This window comes from Bos indicus x Bos taurus, chromosome 10, assembly GCF_003369695.1.
Source record: "Bos indicus x Bos taurus breed Angus x Brahman F1 hybrid chromosome 10, Bos_hybrid_MaternalHap_v2.0, whole genome shotgun sequence".
Classification (NCBI taxonomy): domain Eukaryota; kingdom Metazoa; phylum Chordata; class Mammalia; order Artiodactyla; family Bovidae; genus Bos; species Bos indicus x Bos taurus.
Window position 1 is genome coordinate 98,004,261 of NC_040085.1, and position 23,241 is coordinate 98,027,501.

Below are 23,241 nucleotides of genomic sequence, written 5' to 3' on the forward strand. Positions count from 1 at the left end.
TTTTTCATTGTTATTCCATTCTGCCTGCTCAGTCATGAAGCCTAAGTACGATGAACTTGGTATTTTGAAACACCATTGCCTTTTTATTGTATCCTTTCCACATCAATTCTTTTGCAGCACACTCAGTATTTTTGTTTCTATCCCCCTTCATTACACTAGGTCTTAACAGACTGGCCACAAATAGGCAGTATCACAGGTCCAACATAGGATGTTTGTTTTCCATTAGGGAGACAAACATCTTTCTCTTTTGAAACAGGTTCTCAGTACCTTGAATGACGTAACATTGACGTCTCGAATTTTTTCAGCACATGGATTCTTTTTTTCACATCTTGAATGGAAATGTTAGACATATAGTGCATACAGTATTACCTGTTTCAAAAAAGTATACATAAATAATTTATTAAAAAATATATACACCGTGTGTATTTAACTCATATCTGAGAAGAGGCTAGGACAGGGTTGTTAAAAAAAAAAGATGTTTACTAAAGAGTTAGAAAGTTATCATAGCCTACAGATAAATAAGGTAGGTTTGGTCCTGTTAGATTTTAAACTACTTTCTATACTTCTGGGACTTCCAAGCAGTTGGAGGTGGACTTCAGGAGGTATTCTCGGTGTTCAGTGCCTCGGACGACCTTGGGCTGCTCTGGGCCTACGGAGAGGCCTCCGAGTCGGGGTTCAGGTCTGCGGCAAAGAAGAGCAGGAGCCTGAGGAGGTGCACCTTGTCCTGCAGCTGCGGGACGAGCGGCTCCCCCAGCATGCGGACCAGGCGGCTGCGGAAGGCCTCGATCTGCTTCTCCACGTCCACCACGGAGATATCGTCTCCCTGCTGGGGCTTGGGCTTGATTCTTTTGATTATTAAGTCTTTCCGGTCAATCACTGAGCTCCGCAAGTGCTCTGCAAGAGGGAAAAAGTCAGAGGCACTGTTCTGTACGACTTTTATTCTATGACTGGGGAAGATGGAAATTTGGTAGGTAGGGTCTAGGCAAAGATTTGTTGACGAGTGACTAGGCTACAAGTCAAAGGCCCATTTCTGAAAGGTCCTTTGTTCTGGTTCTCTCTGGACCTCAGGTTTTAGTATTAAAAAAAAAAAAGCCTTGGTTTTAGTTCTTTTTCCTTTGTTGATTTAGACAACGAACCTATATTAAATGAAACTATTTCAAATGGATATAAAATGGAGAACTATTCTTTGAAAAGAATTGCAAAGAAATACTAAGTTTTACGTGGTAAGTTTGTCCTGATTTTGGTTTATTGTAATTCTATTTAAAAGAATCCATTTTGTATGTATGGCAGGATAGACCAAATGAATAAATACATTCGTGTTGTTGAGAATAAAGCAAGGGTTCTCACTGTGGGAGAAAAGATTGAGTTAAGGAACAGGAAGAGGAAGAATTCTGTGGAAGTGGAAACAGGTATCAGTATGGACTTTTTTTTTAATTACATAATTTACTAGCTCTTGTCAGAAAGGGCCTAGAAGCAATAATAACTGATGGCTGTCCCAGTAGCAGTCAGCATGCTCAGCACCTAGATCTTGGTTTCAAAATACTATTTCCCACTCCCCACTAAGAGATGCCAGAACTCTTGGCAAAAAGGCTGATTTTAGGATCATGGCAAGGAAGTTACAAGGTGAACCTGGGACTTTTTTTCATAAGAAAGTAAGGGAATGCTTAGAAACTAAGGGGGACATGTTAGAGAGTTCCTGTTGGCCACATTTTGAACAATATGATGGTAAATAATGGCAAAAAAAAAAAAAAAAAATGGGACTATTAACACACTGAATTTTAAAATGTCCCAAATCCATAGTAAATAAGAATGAGTGCAGGGAGAAGGGAAAGGTCATTTTTACCAGAAGGCCAGTTAAGAAATGTAGAAGGGATACATAACTAGAAAGGGACCATTTTTTCAATCTACTAAATCAATTTAGTAGTTCACCAAATGAAAGGCTAAACAGGATATTGAGTCTCAAAGTTTTACCCTCTGGGAAGAAAACACAGGAGAAATCTCATAGACACTCCTTGACCATATGGTCCAACTTAACATCAATGAGACCAAACTGATGTTCCTGCCTCTTGATGTAACGCACTGGAAAGGGGTGGACACCCTCATCTCTTCTGTGTTCTTGCTGCTCATGAGAGAATAGCTAGGCAACCCCAACTGTGCAGTGTTCTATGAAATAACTGACCTGGACTCTTCAAAAATGTCCCATTACGAGAGACAAGCAAAGGCTGGCAGCTGTGCTAGATGACAGGAAGCCGAAGAGCACACCAACCTAGTACAGCGTGTGATGTCTGACTGAATCCTGACCCAAAGCAAAACCAAACACCAGTCAAGGGTATTACTGGCACATATTAGGTAACATTGTATCAAGGATAAAATCAGTGGGATAATGAATAGTGGTATGTAGGAGAATATTCTTAAGCTGAAGTATTTAACCATGAAGGATTATGATAGCGCAACTTACTTTTAACTGGTTCAGCAAAAAAAGTATGTGGATAGATCAATAGATAAGCCAAATATGGCAAAACATTAACAGCTTCTGAATCAAGGTAAAGGTTATATGAGTGTACATCATACTACTCCTTAAACTTTTCTGTAGGTCCAAAAATAAAATGCTGGGGGAAAGTAAAAACTTCTAAAGGTATCCATTACAAAACCATGAGTCGGTCCCAGCAGGGCTCTGGAAGTGTGTGGAGTCGAGGCCCAGGAGCACAGGGTCACAAGAAAGGCAAACGGAGGGAAGGGCCCTGCAGGCCTTGAGTCCGGGTGCACCAGAGACCATGCCAGCGTCATTTCTCCATCTCATTTATAAAAGGGGGCGATGGCACCTTCATTAACGGTTACTAGAAGGACTGAACTACAGGGTGTAGAAATTTGAGAAACCAATCAACTGAAAAAAAAAAAGTGTAATAGATTGTAGAATATCCAAAAAGTCTGGAAACAGGAGGCACAGCAGCCCTGAGATGTCATCATAGGGGCATTTCAACATTTAAACAGCGTTTACAGTGAGCGTCTTCTTTCTGGGACAGGGCTAGGCTCCGGGGAGACAGTGCAATCAGAGACCTGGGCCCAGCCCTCATGGACTGACGTTCTAGCCGCAGGAAGCCTGACAGTGAACCAGTCAACAAAGACAGTTGTGGTTTTGGTGAGTGCAACCAAATAAACTGGGTGCCGTGATAACAGGAACACTGAGGATACAAGGGAAGCGGCGCATTCTAGTTGGGGAGGGCCTCTTAGTTGAGTCCCAAAGGATAAGGAGGTAAGCATGCAAAAGTCTAGCGGAAAAGCAGTCCATGTAGCAGGAAAAGGTGCAAATGATACAGGAAAAGCTTGTTTGGAAAACTAGAGGTTAGAGCTGGGTAGTAAGAAAGAAAACAGGACTAGAAGAGACTGGCAGGCAGCCTGGGTCACAGACCAGTGTGGAGTTTGTCTTCTGAAAGCAAAAGGAGGTATGTGGAATGTTTTAAGCAGTGAAATGTGCAATGCTTCAGTCTGCTACTTGGGAAGAATGGTCACAGGGGACAAAATCCTTTTAGTAGAATTTGATTTTCTTAAAGCATGTGCTACTCTGAAAAACATGAAAATGACTTCAAAATAACAAAGAATTGGCTGCAACGAGAGGGATAGGGGAGACTTGGGAGCAAGAGGAACTTGGAGTCTATTAACACAGGAAGTTCAGAGAAGCAAAGGTTAGCAGTGCCTACCTACCCACCGCCCAGGGGGAGGAAGTCCTGGCCAGTGGACTTGAACCATCCTGGCCCAGCCGGCGGGGGCCTTGGATTTTATGCTTCAGTAGGGATGAGAGTTCTTACCGCAGAGGTTCTTGGGGTTGTTGTGTGAGGCAGTCTTTGCAAAGCGCTTATGTGGCACAAGGCCTGGCTCGAGATACTTGGGCTGGGAGTGCGGTTACTAGTCTCTGGGTCAATACTAGGGCTAGCGATTATCATGTGTCAAGGTCATTGTCACCGGGGCCTCCGATCTAAAGGTCACATGGAGCCCTTTACCGTCTCTGCAGCTCTTCCATGTACCTCCGTGTCAATACCGGCCGAACCCTGGGTGTATCTTCAGCCTCGACACCCCTGGCCTGTCACACCCTCGTCACCATTGCCCTCCCCGATCTCTCACGTCCTCAGCCTGTCCGCCACCCATCGGGCCTGACGTCAACCATCTTGCTGGGTTCCCTTCACTTGGGAATCAAGGTGAGTGAGCTCCCTAACCGGAGGGCCCTTCACGCCCGCTCCTGTCTAGGCCTGCCGTCTTGCTTCCCGCTCTTCCTTGCTCACTGAATCCTAGTCCTACTAGTCTGTTCTGTGTTCCTTGGACTCACTAAGTAGCTTCTGGCCTCAAGGTCCCTGGACATGCTGTTTCTTCTTTCTGGGAAACTTTGCCCTCCCCATTTGCCTGGCTAATACCAGTACTTCACATCTTAGTCTGAGTATTACTCCTTCAGGGAGGCCTTCCTGAGTTCCCCCATAAACAATTTAAGTCCCACTTTTTCCCTTCACAGCATTTATTTTCATTGCAATTATGTTACTAGTGTGATGGTTTGTTTCAAGCCAATCACTTCACTAGACAGTTAAGCTCTAGGAGGGCAGGGGCCATGTTAGTTTTAGACACTGAAGTTTTCCCAATGAACCAGACACAGAGGAGGTGTTGGGTAAATATTTGTTGTCTGGATGAATGTATGAACTGAACTGATTGTGCCTGAGTCTGCTTTTCTCCACTCTGTGGATGAGGCTCCTTGCAGGAAGGCTGTGTGTGAGACTCTCCTTGGAATGAACAGGTGTCTGACTTCCGCATCACCCTCAGTGGCCCAGAGTGAAATTCAGGAAAAGCATTTTGTTCATTTAAATACCGTATGTTTAAATTCCTAGATTCATAGCTTTAAAGTATATTCTAATTACTCACATGCATCAGGAGAACTCACAGCATATGGCAACTCGTTATTTTGCTGAGGCTCGGACTTGAGTTTCACGGGTGTGAAACTGGGGTGTGGGGGCTCGCTTCCCTCAGCTCAAGTGACAGCCCAGCATCCACCTCTCAGGGGCTGCTGTGACCTCTATGGGAACATTTACAAAATGTGGGGGTTCAAGATACATTGCTCCCCAAGGTCAAGGGTCAGTATGAAAGTAATTTAACCATGTATAGAGAGTTTAGAAAGTGGGCATCAGAAATTCCTTAGAACCTCATCTAATCTCATCTGGGATTTCACAGAAAGTTAATTTCCTCCAGTGTGTTTCCGCCATCCACAGACTCTGGCAACAGACCTAAGTTTGAACCCTGGCTCTGCCTCTACTTTCCTCTCAGCTTCTGTTTGCCCATGTGTGAAAGGGGGTTGGTACTCATCTCACAGGCTTACTGGGTTAGATAAGCCAGTGTATATGAATTTGTCTATGCTCCTTTCCTCTCTTCCTCCTTAGAAGTTCCCATAAACAAAGGGCAAACTTGGACTCCCCAACCTCTTTCTTTCCTCCCCAACCCTTGGAGTTGGACAACTGTGTGTGTGCTCAGTCGCTTCAGTCGTGTCTGACACTCTGCAACCCTATGGACTGTAGCCCGCCAGGCTCCTCTGTCCATGGGATTCTCCAGGCAAGAATACTGCAGTGGGTTGCCATGCCCCCCTCCAGGGGATCTTCTCCACCCAGGGATCGAACCTATGCCTCCTGAATTGCAGGGAGATTCTTTATCTGCTGCGCCACCTGGAAGCCCATTGGACAACTCTGGCTGACCTCAAAACGCACTCAAATGACGTCCTCCCCCAACTTGAACTGGGCAGAGATGACTACGGAGCTGTCACAGTAAAATGCCTCCTGATCAAGACACTGACTATTTCAGGGAACCATTCAGTTGTGTTTTCTGCAGGACACTCTTCAAACTTCTGGTTCTAAATATTTCTTCTCCTTCTTAACTCTTTTCCAAAGAAGCTGAAAAGGATGCTGCCGGGAGCCGGCATATTGCATATTGAGTGCATATTGCATATTGAGTGCAGCACTTTCCACAGCATCATCTTTCAGGATCTGGAATAGCTCAACTGGAATTCTATCACTGCCGGGAGCCAGCGTGAGGAACTCCGCCCATGACAAAGGTCATGAGGAAGGAGGCTCGTCATACGCAAAGGCGGGATTGAGCTTCAGGAGTCCCCCTGGAAATTCTTGAGCATCTACCCCCAAAACCAGAGTCTGCCTACTTTCTGCTTTGTGCTTTCACCTACACCTCTGACTTTACGGGGGGCTGTCCCCCACTACCTCTCTCTGAAAAAAGAGTTAGCTTACAGTTCCAGTTAATAATTCCTGGGTGTGACAGTGTTTCAACCTACAAACTCCTTTGGAAGTCCTCTAGCCTGCCTGAATAGGTTTTTCCGGCCACATGTGATTGCTCAGAGCCTCCCAACTGTGAGAGGCAGGAGATGTTCTAAACTGTCTAAACACAGATTCCTTTGAGTAGTTAAAAGATTGATTAGAAATTGTATTGGTGAAGGGTTTTTCACTTATTGGGCCAATGTTTGCTGCTAAGTCTCCATACCCCTTACCTACTGTGTCCTTGGCAGTGTATTGATTGATATAATGGGTGTATAGAAATGTAAGTAGTAGCCTCAATGTTTGTAACCTTGGACCCTTGAGTTAATTCTTTTCTTGATTGAGCCCACCTCACCTTTGCCCTATAGGAATGCAGCTTTGTCCAATGCTTTTTTGGAGGCTGGTACCTGACTTTGGAATAATCACCTTTAGAGAAAGATAAGTTTCTTAAAATGTTAACAGGCCTCCTGGCCAGAAGATGATGCAATTCACCTGAACTTTTGCATATGATAAGTTTGAAAGCCTGGCTTCGATTAGGACCAGGAACTGCTGTCCCTGCATGACTCCACCCCTTCCCCCATTATCCTCTATGCACAACTTAAGGTATAAAAACTACTTTGGAAAATAAAGTGCGGGCCTTGTTCACCGAAACTTGGTCTCCCCATGTCGTTCTTTCTCTTACCTTCTGGCTGAATTATTCAGCCTCTTTTCTCCACTGAATTTCCTCACTGAGCTAGCCTTATTCTATTACTCTTTATATCTTTGATAAATATTTAAATAAATAGGTCGCCTATGCTGTCTCTCCTTCGAATACCCTGGATCAGCCGGGGCTGGACCCCGGCAGATGCTAAGGATAAAACAGGATTGGAATACCCCATTTATTCTTGGTCAGTATACACTGGTCTGAGAGCTTCCTCTCCCTTATTCAAGGCAGAAGAGAATATTCTGTAATAAAAGTAGTCCCATGTCCACCTTAAATCACTATTGCCCATGACCCAGGTATATTCCCTGGGAAACAAACTAGAAATGAACAAATATTAAAGGTGAACTTTAAACAAAACCAAGCTGCTTTAATATTAAACTTTCTGCTAGATCTCCAAAAGAAACAATTACATAAACTTCAGTGAGGCTGAGGACACATGGAATTTGCCTTTGGGGCTTTGTTCTTAAAAGGACATGTACCTTTCTTTGAGCGTGTTAAAAAATGCACAAACCACACAACCACACGTCATGGCCTTGACAATGCTCTGTTATGTTTTAGTTACAAGGGTCTGAAGCAGAGAAGACCCTGTAGCATACTCCTGGCCTGGCAACAGGCAGCCTGACAGTCAGCTAGCATTGACTGAGCACTTTCTGCTTTATTTCATGCTGCTGCTGCTGCTGCTAAGACACTTCAGTCGTGTCCAACTCTGTGCAACCCCATAGGCAGCAGCCCACCAGGCTTCCCCATCCCTGGGATTCTCCAGGCAAGAACACTGGAGTGGGTTGCCATTTCCTTCTCCAATGCATGAAAGTGAAAAGTGAAAGTGAAGTCGCTCAGTCGTGTCCGACCCTCAGCAACCCCATGGACCACAGCCTTCCAGGCTCCTCCGTCCATGGGATTTTCCAGGCAAGAGTACTGGAGTGGGGTGGCATTATTTCATGCCTATTAGCAATTAGTCTTGGCAAGTTATGTATTATCATCCCTATTCTATAGAAGGAAGAAACTGAGGTCTAGAGATATAAAGATAGCTGCCCAATGCAGAGTAGGTGATTAGGTGATGGAACTGTGATTCAAACCCAGAACTTCTATATTAAATCCAGTGCTTTTAATTTTTTTTAAATGTTTCTGTAATACCTTCCTCAATTCCAGGCAAAAGAGGGTGTAAGGACCATCTTATCTTCCCAAGAGCATTACCGAGCTAAAATCAACCTCAATATGATCATGGCAGTTAGATCATGTATGTGTGTATATAGGTGTATATACACACACACACATATATAAGCAATATATATATATATATACTAAGGACAGAATAAAGAGCAGAAATAGCAAGAACCTAAAAGAAGCAGAAGAGATTAAGAAGAGGTGGCAAGAATACACAGAAGAACTGTACAAAAAAGGTGTTAATGACCCAGATAACCATGATGGTGTGGTCACTCACTTAGAGCCAGACATTCTGCAGTATGAATTCAAGTGGGCCTTAGGAAGCATTACTATGAACAAAGCTAGTAGAGGTGATGGAATTCCAGCTGAGCTATCTCAAATCCTAAAAGATGATGCTGTTAAAGTGCCTGCACACAATATGTCAACAAATTTTGAAAACTCTGCAGTGGCCACAGGACTGAAAAGGTCAGTTTTCATCCTACCCAATCCCAAAGAAAGGCAATGTTGAAGAATGTTCAAATTATCTTACAATTGAGCTCATTTCACATGCTAGCAAGGTAATGCTCAAAGTCCTTCAAGCTAGGCTTCAACAGTATGTAAACTGAGAACTTCCAGATGTACAAGCTGGATGTGGAAAAAGGCAGAGGAACTAGAGATCAAATTGCCGACATCTGTTGGATCATAGAAAAAGCAAGGGGATTACAGAAAAAACATCTACTTCTTATTCATTGACTATGCTAAAGCCTTTGACTGTGTGAATCACAACAAACTGTGGAAAATTCTTAGAGAGATGGGAATACCAGACCACCTGACCTGTCTCCTGAGAAACCTGTATGCAGGTCAGGAAGCAACAGTTAGAACTGGACATGGAACAACAGACTGGTTCCAAATTGGGAAAGGAGTACGTCAAGGCTGTATATTCTCACCCTGCTTATTTAACTTCTATGCAGAGTACGTCATGAGAAATGCCAGGCAGGATGAAACACAAGCTGGAATCAAGACTTACGGCAGAAATATCAACAACCTCAGATATGCAGATGATATCAATATAATGGCAGAAAGTGAAGAGGAACTAAAGAGCTTCTTGATGAGGGTTTAAAGAGGAGAATGAAAAAGCTGGCTTAAAACTCAACACTCAAAAAACTAAAATCATGGCATCCAGTCCCATCATTTCATGGCAAATATGCAGCAGGACCATTCGCCCTATTCTTCATAGCAGAATACACAAATATCATCATAATAAACATTTTTACAGCAATTTGATTTCTAGGAACATCCCACAACCCATACATACCAGAATTCTACAAAATCAATTTTACCATTAAGTCCCGACTACTTACAATCTCCTTTCTATGAATCTGAGCATCCTATCCTCGATTCCGTTATGACCAATGAATACATTTACTATGAAAAAACTGCTTACCTCTGACACTAGCCCTATGCATATGACACGTATCACTACCTATTCTTCTATCAAGCATCCCCCCACAAACATAAGAAATATGTCTGACAAAAGAGTTACTTTGATAGAGTAAATAATAGAGGTTCAAACCCTCTTATTTCTAGAACCATAGGAATTGAACCTACTCCTAAGAACCCAAAACTCTTCGTGCTCCCAATTACACCAAATTCTAACAGTAAGGTCAGCTAATTAAGCTATCGGGCCCATACCCCAAAAATGTTGGTTCATACCCTTCCCGTACTAATGAACCCAATCATCTTTGTTATTATTCTATCAACTAGCATACTAGGGACCATTATCGTTATAATTAGTTCCCACTGACTACTCATCTGAATTGGGTTTGAAATAAATATACTTGCCATTATTCCCGTTATAATAAAAAACCATAACCCATGAGCCACAGAAGCATCAACTAAATACTTCTTAACCCAATCAACAGCCTCAATACTATTAATAATAGCCATCATCATCAACCTGATATTCTCAGGCCAATGAACCGTAATAAAACTATTCAACCCAGTAGCCTCAATACTCATAACAATAGCCCTCGCCATGAAACTGGGACTAGCCCCATTCCACTTTTGAGTCCCAGAAGTAACACAAGGCATTCCCCTATCCTCTGGCCTAATCTGACTGACATGACAAAAATTAGCACCCATATCTGTACTCTACCAAGTCTCCCCATCAATTAACCTAAATCTAATTCTAACCCTATCAATTCTATCAATTATAATCGGAGGCTGGGAGGACTAAATCAGACCCAACTTCAAAAATTATAGCCTACTCATCAATCGCTCACATAGGCTGAATAACAGCAGTACTACCACACAACCCCACTATAACACTACTAAACTTAACCATCTACATTATTACAACTTCCACCATATTCACTCTATTCATAGCCAACTCCACCACCACCATCTTATCACTATCACACACAAGAAATAAAACACCCGTTATAACCATCCTAGTTCTTGTCACCCTCTTATCAATAGGAGGACTCCCTCCCCTATCAGGATTCATACCAAAATGAATAATCATCCAAGAGATAACAAAAAATGACAACGTTATTCTACCCACCCTCATAGCAATCACAGCACTATTAAACCTATATTTCTACATACAACTCACATACTCCACCACACTAACAATATTCCCCTCTACAAACAATATAAAAATAAAATGACCATTTTCCCTCACAAAAAAAATAACCCTCCTACCAACAATAGTTGTACTATCCACCATACTACTACCGCTCACACCAATACTATCAGTACTAGAGTAGGAATTTAGGTTAAATAGACCAAGAGCCTTCAAAGCCCTAAGCAAGTATAATTTACTTAATTCCTGACAAGGATTGCAAGACTATATCTTACATCAATTGAATGCAAATCAACCACTTTAATTAAGCTAAATCCTCACTAGACTGGTGGGATCTACCCCCATGAAACTTTAGTTAACAGCTAAATACCCTAGTCGACTGGCTTCAATCTTCTTCTCCAGCCGTGAGGAAAAAAAGGCGGGAGAAGCCCCGACAGAATTGAAGCTGCTTCTTTGAATTTGCAATTCAATGTGTAAATTCACCACAGGGCCTGGTAAAAAGAGGAATCAAACCTCTGTCTTTAGATTTACAGTCTAATGCTTTACTCAGCCATTTTACCCATGTTCATCAACCGCTGATTATTCTCAACTAATCATAAAGATATCGGTACCCTATACTTACTATTTGGTGCCTGGGCCGGCATAGTAGGAACAGCCCTAAGCCTGCTAATTCGCGCTGAATTGGGTCAACCTGGAACCCTGCTCGGAGATGACCAAATCTACAATGTAGTTGTAACTGCACACGCATTTGTAATAATGTTCTTTACAGTAATGCCAATTATAATTGGAGGGTTCAGTAATTGACTTGTCCCTCTAATAATTGGCACCCCCGATATAGCATTCCCCTGGATAAATAATAAAAGCTTCTGACTCCTTCCCCTCTCCTTCCTACTACTTCAAGCATCATCCATAGTTGAGGCTGGGGCAGGAACAGGTTGAACCATGTATCCCCCTTTAGCAGGTAACCTGGCCCACGCAGGAGCCTCAGTAGACCTAACCATTTTCTCTTTACACTTGGCAGGTGTCTCCTCAATTTTAGGGGCTATTAACTTTATTACAACAATTATTAATATAAAACCCCCTGCAATGTCACAATACCAAACCCCTCTAGTCATTTGATCTGTAATAATCACCGCCGTACTACTACTCCTCTCACTTCCTGTACTAGCAGCTGGCATTACAATGCTACTAACAGATCGAAATCTAAATACAACCTTCTTTGACCCGGCAGGAGGAGGGGACCCTATCCTATACCAACACTTATTCTGATTCTTTGGACACCCCGAAGTCTATATTCTTATTCTACCTGGGTTTGGAATAATCTCTCATATTGTAACTTACTACTCAGGGAAAAAAGAACCATTCAGATATATAGGAATAGTTTGAGCTACGATATCAATCAGATTTTTAGGGTTTATCGTATGAGCTCACCACATATTCATGGTCGGAATAGAGGTCGACACACGGGCCTACATCACATCAGCCACTATGATCACTGCTATCCTAACCGGGGTGAAAGTCTTTAGTTGACTAGCAACACTTCACGGAGGTAATATCAAATGATCTCCTGCTATAATGTGAGCCTGGGCTTCATCTTCCTCTTTACAGTAGGAGGCTTAACCGGAATTGTCCTAGCCAACTCTTCCCTTGACATTGTTCTCCACGACACATATTATGTTGTCACACACTTCTACTATGTTCTGTCAATAGGAGCTGTATTTGCTATTATAGGAGGATTTGTGCATTGATTCCCACTGTTCTCAGGCTATACTCTCAACGATACATGAGCCAAAATTCACTTTGCAATTATATTCGTGGGTGTTAATATGACTTTCTTTCCACAACACTTCTTAGGACTATCTGGCATGCCACGATGATACTCCGATTACCCAGACGCATACACAATATGAAATACTGTCTCATCAATAGGCTCATTTATCTCTCTAACAGCAGTCATGCTAATGGTTTTCATTATCTGAGAAGCATTCACATCCAAGCGAGAAGTCTTCACCGTGAATTTAACCACAACAAACCTAGAATGATTAAACGGGTGCCCCCCGCCATACCATACATTTGAAGAACCCACATATGTTAACCTAAAGTAAGAAAGGAAGGAATCGAACCCCCTACTACTGGTTTCAAGCCAACATCATAACCACTATGTCTCTCTCAATTACTGAGATGTTAGTAAAATATTATATAACTTTGTCGAAGTTAAGTTACAAGTGAAAACCCTGTACATCTCATATGGCATACTCCATACAACTAGGTTTTCAAGATGCAACATCACCAATTATAGAAGAATTACTTCACTTTCATGATCACATGCTAATAATTGTCTTTTTAATTAGTCATTAGTGTTTTATATTATTTCACTAATACTAGCAACAAAATTAACCCACACCAGTACAATAGATGCACAAGAAGTGGAGACAATCTGAACTATTTTACCTGCTATTATTTTAACTGCCCTCCCATCCCTACGAATCCTATACATAGTAGATGAGATCAGCAACCCATCTCTTACAGTAAAAACCATGGGACATCAGTGACACTGAAGCTATGAATATACAGATTATGAAGACCTAAGTTTTGACTCCTATATAGTTCCAACATCAGAATTAAAGCCAGGAGAATTACGACTGTGAAAAAGCATAAACAGTGGCAGATTTTATTTTCATGGGCTCCAAAATCACTGTGGTTGGTGACTGCAGCCATGAAATCAAAGGAAGCATGCTCCTTGTAATAAAAGCTATGAGCAACCTAGACAGCCTACTAAAAAGCAGAGACATCACTTTGCCAAAAAAGGTCTGTATAGTCAAAGCTGTGGTTTTTCCAGTAGTCATGTATGGATGTGAGAGCTGGACCATAAAGAAGCTATTTTCAGGATCCCCTCCAGGATCATGTTTTGCATATAATATCATGTGTTTTAGTTTGATTTTAATCTGGAATAGTTCTTCAGCCTTCCTTTGTTTTTAAGACATTGGGACTTTTGAAAGTACAGGCCAGTTAGTTTGTACAAGGCCCTTCAATCTGGGTTTGTCTGATGCTTCCTTCTGATTAGATTCAGGTCATGAATTTTTGGCAAGAACATTACCTAAGTGATGAGGTGTTCTCAGGGTATCACATCAAGAGGACTGTTAGTTTTCTCCCTTGTAAACTTACTATCTTTCCTTATGTAATTTATAATCATGTTAGTTTTCCTAAGGGCCTCATTAATCCTTGGCTGATCAAATCACTCCTATTTGAAGCACCTATTCCACCATTTTCCTTTTTGATATTTGCCCCTGAGTGCTAGTTAACTAACTAACCTAACTCTCTCAGCTCCTCACTGGCTTTGCCTGTGACTGGGGCAGAGCCACATCCACAGTCTTACATGGTTTGGAAGATGTACATGTTTACCTTGCCACTGATTTTCTGTGTATTTGTACCATACTGACAGATGTTTACAACATCCAAGTCAGTGAGCACCACACCCAACAAAGATTCTGCAGTGATGGGCCTGGGAAAGCTGTCAGGGCTTAGTCAGGTCATTACTGAATCTTGCTCATGTTAGGGTAACTTTCATTTACCTACACAACGCTAAGGACTGTGAGGACCACTGTCGTATGCACTGTAACAAAAATACTACGTGAATTCTTCTCTTTCAGAGCAGCGATTCCAGCTATGTCCTTTCTCGTTTCTTGCAGTTGCACTAAGGAACAATGATTTACTGAAGTTAATAGAGTCCCTTATGTGACTTTAATACATAATAATGTCCATTGCCAGACTCGCACACCCCCTGGTTTGTGCCCAAATGCTCCTTACCTCTTAAAACATGCTGGTAACTGGATAACAGGAACTGCAGATGCTCGACCAGCTCATCCCATTTCTGCCACTGGGTTTTATCTGACTGCAGAGATAGTAAAAGCAGTTGGTAATAAATTCTTTCCTCAGTAAGAGGTTTATACAGTTTTTAAGTAACTTACAAAAAGCTCACGGATTTAGGAGAAGGTGGTCTAGGCCTGGAAGTGAAGTAGGGAAAAACATACCTGACACTTGAGCAGTGATGTGGAATGGTTCAGAAAATAGAGGGCCTGGGCCAGAGACAAGGGTAGGCGGGTGGGCGTCTCACAGCTGTGGAGAAATATGATTTCCAGCACTTTGCAGCGTAGGAGGTGGCTTTCCATGGTAGTAAAGAACATCTCTCTGCATGGAGAAGAGAGAGAGTGCACCATTGCAACTATTGTTTCAAGGAACATATACCACAATTCTCCCCGAATGCTCTAACCTTTGCCTAAACCAGAGAAGGCTAAGAAGGAATACAATGAAGGCCTACAAAATCACAAAGCCTGTGGACAGGGCAGAAACAGGTTCATTCATGAACTGACAACTGCCAGACCGGGGGTTGGGGGGTGGGGTGGGGGGCAGGGGGAACTCCTTGACCTTTGAAAGCGAAAGACTAGTTTAGGACACTTGAAGAATTACAGCATACTCTAACCAAGAGAATTAATCGTAAGATGAAATGTTTCTGAATGGCCATAAAGTGCCATAATTGGCACAAAGGAGGAATATTATTAAGAGGAATAAAAGAGGGTATTGCTCTCGAAAAGCTGATGGTTGAACAGGGGCGAGAAGTGTGCCACAGGAACCTGACGCGCAGGGCCAGTGTGTACACGGTGTGGTGGTGCCCCCGTGGCGCAGACGGCAGAGCACACTCGGTCGGAGCTGGGAGCAGCCTCTGGCGGGGGAGGTGGCACGGGCGGCAGTGAGCTAGGGGAGTAAGGAAGGCCCAAGGTAAGAGGCGCTCCAATGCCAGGACACACATGGCGAAAAGCGAGAGGCCAAGAGATACACACATCTGGGGCACCACAGCCTTCTTCAACTTCAAGCGTCTAGGACCGAGGAGTCCCCGAGGGACTTGGCCAGCGAGGGTGGGCTGGAGCACACTCAGAGGCTTCTGAGAGGGAGAGCTGTAAAACGAGGGCTGAGCTTCGGGAAGGTGAATCCCACTCACTGTTCTAAACGCAGTGTGGGCTTCCCTCCCAGACTCTGATGAATCTCAGATGCACAGGGTGCATCCCTGGACTGCCTAAGGGCTTTTGCCTGCAGGTTTGGTTGGTGGTTCTTGCCAGGTCTGCGCATCAGAGCAGTTTCTGAGGAGTAGGCAGGGAGCAGACAAGGAGACGGCAGCAATAGAACCTGCCCCAGATAGCAGGGTTCTTTCTTCTACAGCTGTCCCTTTGCAGTGGGGCAACATTTGGAAAAATAGGGGGCTCTTGGTGCCACTGCCGCTTATAACAATGATAAATAACAAAGTATCTATTCATTTTTATTTTCTTCTTCCCTTTCCTTTTGCTCTTCCACCAGACACGTGTTATTAGTGTAAAAGCAAAATTTTAAAAAGCAGAATAAATAATTTTAAAACCTTTGCTTACCATTCTAAAGTATAAAAGTCTAAAATATTTATGAAAATCCATTTGATCTCTTTAATGTATTTTTTAGTACCATTCTATACCTTCTCTGACAAATTTTCTTTAATACAAAGGACTCCAAATTATTACATTCATAAGATATTCTCCAAATTCTTTTAAAGTCTAATTTCTACTCTGCATTTGGTATATGACTTTTACAGACAGTTGATCTATTCAATAACTTTTAATTTCAAACTGTATTTTCTCTTCCAGTTTTGACTCCAGAGCCTGCACTTGTCCTGGTTTTATAATCCAATATGGCAAACCCAGAAATATACAAAGGACAAGAAAGTAATTTTAATGTGTTGGACATAGTAGGAAATGGAGGTACAATTATCTATAGCAATTCAAATTCAATTTTTAAAAACAAGACAGAGAGGAAGGCTAACTTCCAGATCCAGCCTTAACAAGTATATCTGGTATTGGATTGACTCTCCTTTTATCAACAATTGTAAACCTGAACAAAATATATGAAATAACTATTTTCAGGCATTGGATAAGCTACTGCAAATGACTACTGTTCTTGAGAGAAAGGGAAACAAAGGTGGTGAACCCCGTGTTTACCCTAGATTTCCTGCTGGGGGCACTTTCTACCTAAGGCCAAGGAAAGTATGGGTCCTAAACAGAAAGCAGCGGATTTGTCGGGCAGAGCAGAGACTGGAGGTCAGGGGAGCTGAGGTGGCTGGAATATCTGTAATGGTCCTCCTTGGCACACGGACAGGAAGATAGCCAAAGCCTGGGAGAGAACAGTTAGTGAGGGCTGTGAGAGGAGTGGGGATTCGGGAAAGTGCCCAGTGTTGAGAGAGATGGGGTTTCAATGAACTAGAAGAGAAATCTCATTACATGCTGGGCATTCGGATGCAACCCCAGAAGACTAAGCTACAGGACATTAGTCTCTTAAGAAAGGCTGCTTTAGATTATCCTTACAATTCCTAGAAACAAGCTTCAAAAGGAGAAAGCTAATCTGCTAAGAAATCACTATCTGCCAGATTGAAAGTCAATACTCTTTAAAGGAAGTCAGCAAATTTCAGATTCTCAACAACGGACCATTCACAATGTTAGGCATACAATAAAAAAATTACTAGACAAGGGAAAAAACAGGAAAATGAATCCATAACCAGGATCAAAATGCCCACAGAAACAGACCAATAGATGCCATAAATGTTGGAATTAGTAGACAAGGACTTTAGAACAGCTGTTATAAATATGCTTAAGATTAACCAACCAACCAACCAACTAACCAAGATATATAAATGAATAGATGGGGACTCTCAGCAGAGAGAAATGGACACTCTAAGGATGAACCAAATGGAAGCTCTTGTTCTGAAAGATATAATATCTGAAATTAAAAAAAAAATCCACTGGATAGGCTTACCAACAAATTAGGCACCACAAAAGAAAAGAAAAATCAAGGAGGAGGAAGTGCAACAGAGAGAGAAAAAAAGACAAGTCAAAACAAAATAAAACAAACAAAAAACAAAAGTAGAAAACACAGAGCCATAATGTTCTGTGGAACAGTGAGACACAGCCTAGCATATATATACTCGAATTCCCAGAAGATGAGAATTCAGGCCAAAAAATTTTTTAAAAATGCCCAAGATATTTCAAACTTTGATCAAAAATATCAACTCACAGATTCAAGAATCTCAATAAACCCCAAGCAGGGTAAACATAATGGAAACTACAACTAGTTACCATAATCAAGGAGACGGAAAAAAAAGAGCAGCAGCCAGAGGAAAAAAGACACGTGACATAAAAGGGAGCAACAGTAAGAAATTCTAATGACTTCCCAGTAGCAAGCCAGAAGAAAGTGAACAGCTTTAAACTAAGGAAAAGCACCTATCAATCCAGAATTCATATCAAGTAAAAACACTATTCATATATGGTGAGATAACATACACCGATAAACAAAAGCTGAAAGAACGCATTACAAGTAGACTTGCAGTACAAAAAATATTAAAAGAAGAGAAGAAGAGAAGAAATTAATATTTCTCTTCTTTACATGGAAGAAAAATAATACCAAATGGAACTTGGATAGTCAAGAAAGAAAGAACACCAAAAATGGTAACTGTGTGGATCTGACATGTGTTTTTTCCAGCAACACTAACCAATTAACTCGATTTTAATACTAAAGCATCAGATTCCGCAGGTTAAGGGCTCAGTCCTACAAGGCTGCCCTCGCACTCTCTCTCTAGATGCCAACCGAAAGTCCAGGTTGTCAACCTGTGTGCTTCTGAACCGTGTAGCTATAGATGGGAGGTTCCCAGGACACCCACTTAGCTTTGATTAATTTGCTACAGCGGCTTGCAGAACTCAAACTCTTTGCTTACTAGGTTACCAGTTTATTATAAAAGGTATAACTCAAGAACAGCCCAATGGAAGAGATGTATAAGGCGCGGGGCAAAGGTAAGGCACTTCCATGCTCTCTGGGTGCATCACTCTACAGGCAATCTCCACCTATTTACCAACCTGGAGGCTCTCTGGACCTAGTCCTTTGGGGTTTTCAAGGAAGCTGCATCAGACAGGTATGGCTGATTAAATCAGTGACCACTGATAACTGAACTCAACCTCCAGCCCCTGTCCCTTCCCTTCAGGAGGGGATGGTATGGGAAGAGGGAGGGCAGTGGAGAGCTGGAACGGAGAGTTCCACTCTCTAATCACACGGTTCCCCTGGCAACCAGCCCCCAACTTTCAGGTCACCAAGTGGTTTTCTGAGAGATACCTCATTAACAGAACAAAAGATAACTTTATTAATTACTCTTATCACTTAAAAAACTCCCAAAGAGCCGGGAACAGGACAAAGGTCTCTCTCAAACCCACACACATACAAGCTTGGATGGTGAAGAATCTGCCTGCAATGTGGGAGACCCAGGTTTGATCCCTGGGTCAGGAATATCCCCTGGAGAAGGGAATGGCAACCCACTTCAGTATTCTTGCCTGGAGAATTCCATGGACAGAGGAGCCTGGCAGGCTACAAAGAGTCAGACATGACTGAGGACTAACACTTACTTCCTTTATAAATATATTTGTTATTATAGGTTACAATATCACAGATAGGCGGAACAAAGAGTGTTCCCCACCCGCATCCCTGAATTTCTTTTAAAAACAACTGTTCAAAGCAAAAACATGATTCCATCCCAGAGTAAAATGCATGACAACAATAGCACAAACAGTGGACAGGAGTGGATAAATGAAAAGACGGCTATTAAGATTTTAACATCACATGTTATGATACAGTATTAATTCAAGGTAGACTCTAATAAGAACGCATATTGTAATTCCAAGAGCAACCATTAAAAAAATAAAACATCTCTGAAAAAGCATTCGATAAAATTTAATACCAACTCACGATAAAAACAGAAAACAAGGAATAGAAGGGAAATTCTTCAACTTATTAATGAACATCTACAAAAAAAGTCCTAGAGCTAGCATCATAATTAATCATGAACTGATATTTTAATTAATCAATAATTAATTAATGAACTGAATGCTTTTCCCTAAATCATGAACAAATCAAAGATGTCTACTCTCTCCTGGATCATAACCAAAGCAAAGATGTCTGCTTTTGCCATTGCTATTCAACATAATATTGGAAGTTCTAGTCAGTGTAGTAAGGCAATAAAAGGCATACTGATTGGAAAGAGAGAACTAAAGCTTTCCCTACTTGCAGATGACATGACGGTCTACACAGACAATCCCAAGGAATCTTTGGCATGAGAGCATTTTCCGTAAAAGAAAATCTGATAAGACAGATTACATCAAAATTTAAAACGTGCTCTGTGAAAGATCTTGTTAAAGAGGATGAAAAGACAAACTACAGAATGGGAGAAAATATTTGCAAACTACAGATGTGAAAAGGATTATATCTAGAAAATATAAAGACTCTGAAAACAGGAAAAAGCAAAAACCCTGTTAAGAACATGAGAAAAGAAATATTTTAGCAAAGATGTTATACAGATGGCAATTAAGCACATAGAAAGATACTCAACTTCATTATTGATTAAAGAAATGAAAATGAAAATCACGAGATACCATCATACACTTATCAGAATAGCTAAAAAAAATTAAAAATTGTTTTAACAACACCAAATGCTGGTTAGGATGCAGAGAAATTGGATCATTCATACTGCTGGGGAGAATGTAAAATGGTAAAGCCACTAAAAGAAACAGTTTGGCAGTTTCTTAAAAAAAACTAAGTAAGTAGCTACTATATAATGCAATGGAGAAGGCAATGGCACCCCACTCTAGTACTGTTGCCTGGAAAATCCTATGGACGGCGGAGCCTGGTAGGCTGCAGTCCATGGGGTCCCTAAGAGTTGGACACGACTGAGTGACTTCACTTTCACTTTTCCCTTTCACGCATTGGAAAAGGAAATGGCGGCCCACTCCAGTGTTCTTGCTTAGAGAATCCCAGGGACGGGGGAGCCTGGTGGGCTTCGGTCTATGGGGTCGCACAGAGTCGGACACAACTGAAGCGACTTAGCAGCAGCATACAATGCAATGGAAAAGGAAATGGCAATTCACTCCAGTATTCTTGTCCAGAGAATCCCATGGACAGAGGAGCCTGGGGGACTATGGTACACAGGAGCGTGAAAAATCAGACACGACTGAGTAACTAACAAACAACATATAAAGCAAAAATTGCACTCCTTGACATTTATTCCAGAGAAATGAAGATTTATGTTTATTCAAAAATTCGTACATGAATGTTTATAAAAGCTTTATTCATAATAGTCCCAAATTGGAAGCAACACAGATATCCTTCAATGGGTAAAATGGTTTAAAAAAAATACCAAAGGTATACCCACACCATGGAATACTATTCAGCAATAAAAAAAGATACCACAACCTGAATGAATCCCAAGAGAACTACACTAAGTGAAAAAGTTCTTCAGTGTATAATTCCTAAAAACAAGAACATTTTCTAAGGTAACCAAGTACAATGACAAAAAAAAAAAAAAAAAACACAGAAAATTAATCTTAATGCAACAGTATTATATTAACCGTAGACTTTAATCAGATTCTTTTCATTGTCCTCATGTTGCTATTAATAGCAAAAGAAAATCGCAGGTTATACACTGCATTCAGTTGCCTGTTTTTTTCAGTGTCCTTTGATCTGGAACAATTCCTCATTCTTGCTTTGTCTTTTATGACACTGACATTTTGGAAAAGTGCAGTTCAGTTTTTTGCATAGAACATTTCTCATTGGGGATTTCTCTGATATTTATCCATGATTTGATGGAGGTTATGCATTTTTCGGCAAGAGGACTGCAAAAATGTTGTGTGCATCCTATCAAGGAGCATATGATGTCCGTTTGCCCCACTGCTGGTGTTAACTCTGATTACTTGACTCCATAGTAAAGTTAGTTTTCACTTCATAATTAATATCTTGTGAGAATATACTTTCAGACTATGCAAATATTTTGGTATGCCACAAATTCCATCATTTTAGTACCCTGTCATACCTGAATTCATTCTTATTATGATGCATGCCAAATGGTATTTTCCCCCCAGATTATCATTTCTTCTTATATTTATTAGCTGGCTTTCTACTATAAGGAAGAGAGTCCTTTCTCTTCCTTCCTATCAGTATTAGAATCATGGGTTATTATTCTACACAACAGTTTGTAGTCTTTTACTGTCAATATTTATTTTGATACTCAAATTATCTCAGATTTAGCCAGTGGAAGATCTTTAAGCTTCTTTTGTCATGTTCTGAACATTCCTTGAATATTTCCTCATTTCCTCATTATAAAGATGTTCTAGGCTCATTTTATACTTTATCTCAGGTCTGGAATCGGGCATGTCTTAACAAACTCTGGTTCCTTTTAGTGTAAACTAGAATTTAGAAACAAAGATCTGAGTACTAGGTCTGCTCATTGCTACTAGAGTGTAGTTGTTCCTAAGCTCTCTTAGTGGGTAGAGGTAGGAAAGAAATGTATGAATGCACACACACACACATATATATATAAATGCTGACACATCTACATTTATTCCTATATCTATCTATTTATTAGGAACCACAAGTTCATATTGATGCCTCCAAATCCACAGGGTTCCTTCAATCCTTTTTCCTTTTCATATGTGTAACTCCCTTCTCTGACTGAGAAACTTGGCTCTCATTATCCACAATACATTTAAGTGTTTAATCCTAGAATACACATAAGATAGTTTTTGAATTGCTAATACTTTCTGTGAAAGAGAAATTTACTAACTAGAGTTTAATATTTATTTACACTTCATTTTTTGTCTTTAGCCTCAGGGTATTTAGTCCAAATACTGCGTTTTAACTTACTTGGATGGGCTGGGGAAGACGAATAGTTATCGTAAAAGGGTAGTACTAGGGATCTTTGTGGAGAAGGCAATGCAACCCACTCCAGTATTCTTGCCTGGAAAATCCCATGGACAGAGGAGCCTGGTGGGCTGCAGTCCATGGGGTCGCGAAGAGTCGGACACGACTGAGCAACTTCACTTTCACTTTTCACTTTCATGCATTGGAGAAGGAAATGGCAACCCACTCCAGTGTTCTTGCCTGGAGAATCCTAGGGACGGCAGAGCCTGGTGGGCTGCCGTCTGGGGGTCGCACGGAGTTGGACACGACTGAAGCGACTTAGCAGCAGCAGCAGGGATCTTTGTGGTGATGGAACAGTTCTGCATATGTTGATTGTCTTGGTGATTATATGAAGCTACACATGTGATAAAACTGCTTAGAACTACATATGATGAGTGCAATCTGGGTGAAATATGAATATGTTCTGTAGATTATACCAATGTCAATTTTTTGTGTGTGATATTGTTACAGTTATGCAAGATGTAACCACTAGGGGATAGTAAGTGAAGGGTATAGAGGACCGCTCTTACTAGTTTTTGCAACTTCCTGTGAATCTTTATTTAAAAATATAAAGTAAAGAAAAAAAAGTTGCTTGGGCTTGTCCTCCCCCCAACCCTCACCCCTCAGCCCCATTTAAATGAATAATAATTCATTTAAAACACAGGTTAATTTCTGTTTGTATTGTTTGTTAGGCTCTCCTCCAACTTCCTTACTGATTTATTTTTCTTTTTTGAGTA

General features: G+C 41.3%; 1 protein-coding gene and 1 long non-coding RNA gene across 3 annotated transcripts in view; one reads left to right on the plus strand and one right to left on the minus strand.

Moving 5' to 3' along the window:
- Positions 1–56: 56 nt before the first annotated feature.
- SIMC1 (SUMO interacting motifs containing 1) overlaps positions 57–23,241 on the minus strand; it is an 83,631-nt gene continuing 60,446 nt past the window's right edge. Inside the window, exons 8-10 of the mRNA XM_027552646.1 lie at positions 14,752–14,908; positions 14,528–14,612; positions 57–894 (exon numbers count right to left, since the gene is read on the minus strand). Of these exons, the coding sequence (XP_027408447.1) occupies positions 650–894; positions 14,528–14,612; positions 14,752–14,908 (487 nt within the window). The 3' untranslated portion in view covers positions 57–649. The remainder of the gene's footprint in view (positions 895–14,527; positions 14,613–14,751; positions 14,909–23,241) is intronic.
- On the plus strand, positions 2,815–5,778 carry LOC113899236. 2 transcript variants are annotated; one of them, XR_003512875.1, is made up of 3 exons: positions 2,815–3,139; positions 4,010–4,193; positions 5,669–5,778. It is a non-coding gene; the product is annotated as an uncharacterized LOC113899236 (long non-coding RNA). The 2 variants fall into 2 exon arrangements; XR_003512876.1 differs by lacking the exon at positions 2,815–3,139 and adding an exon at positions 3,168–3,253.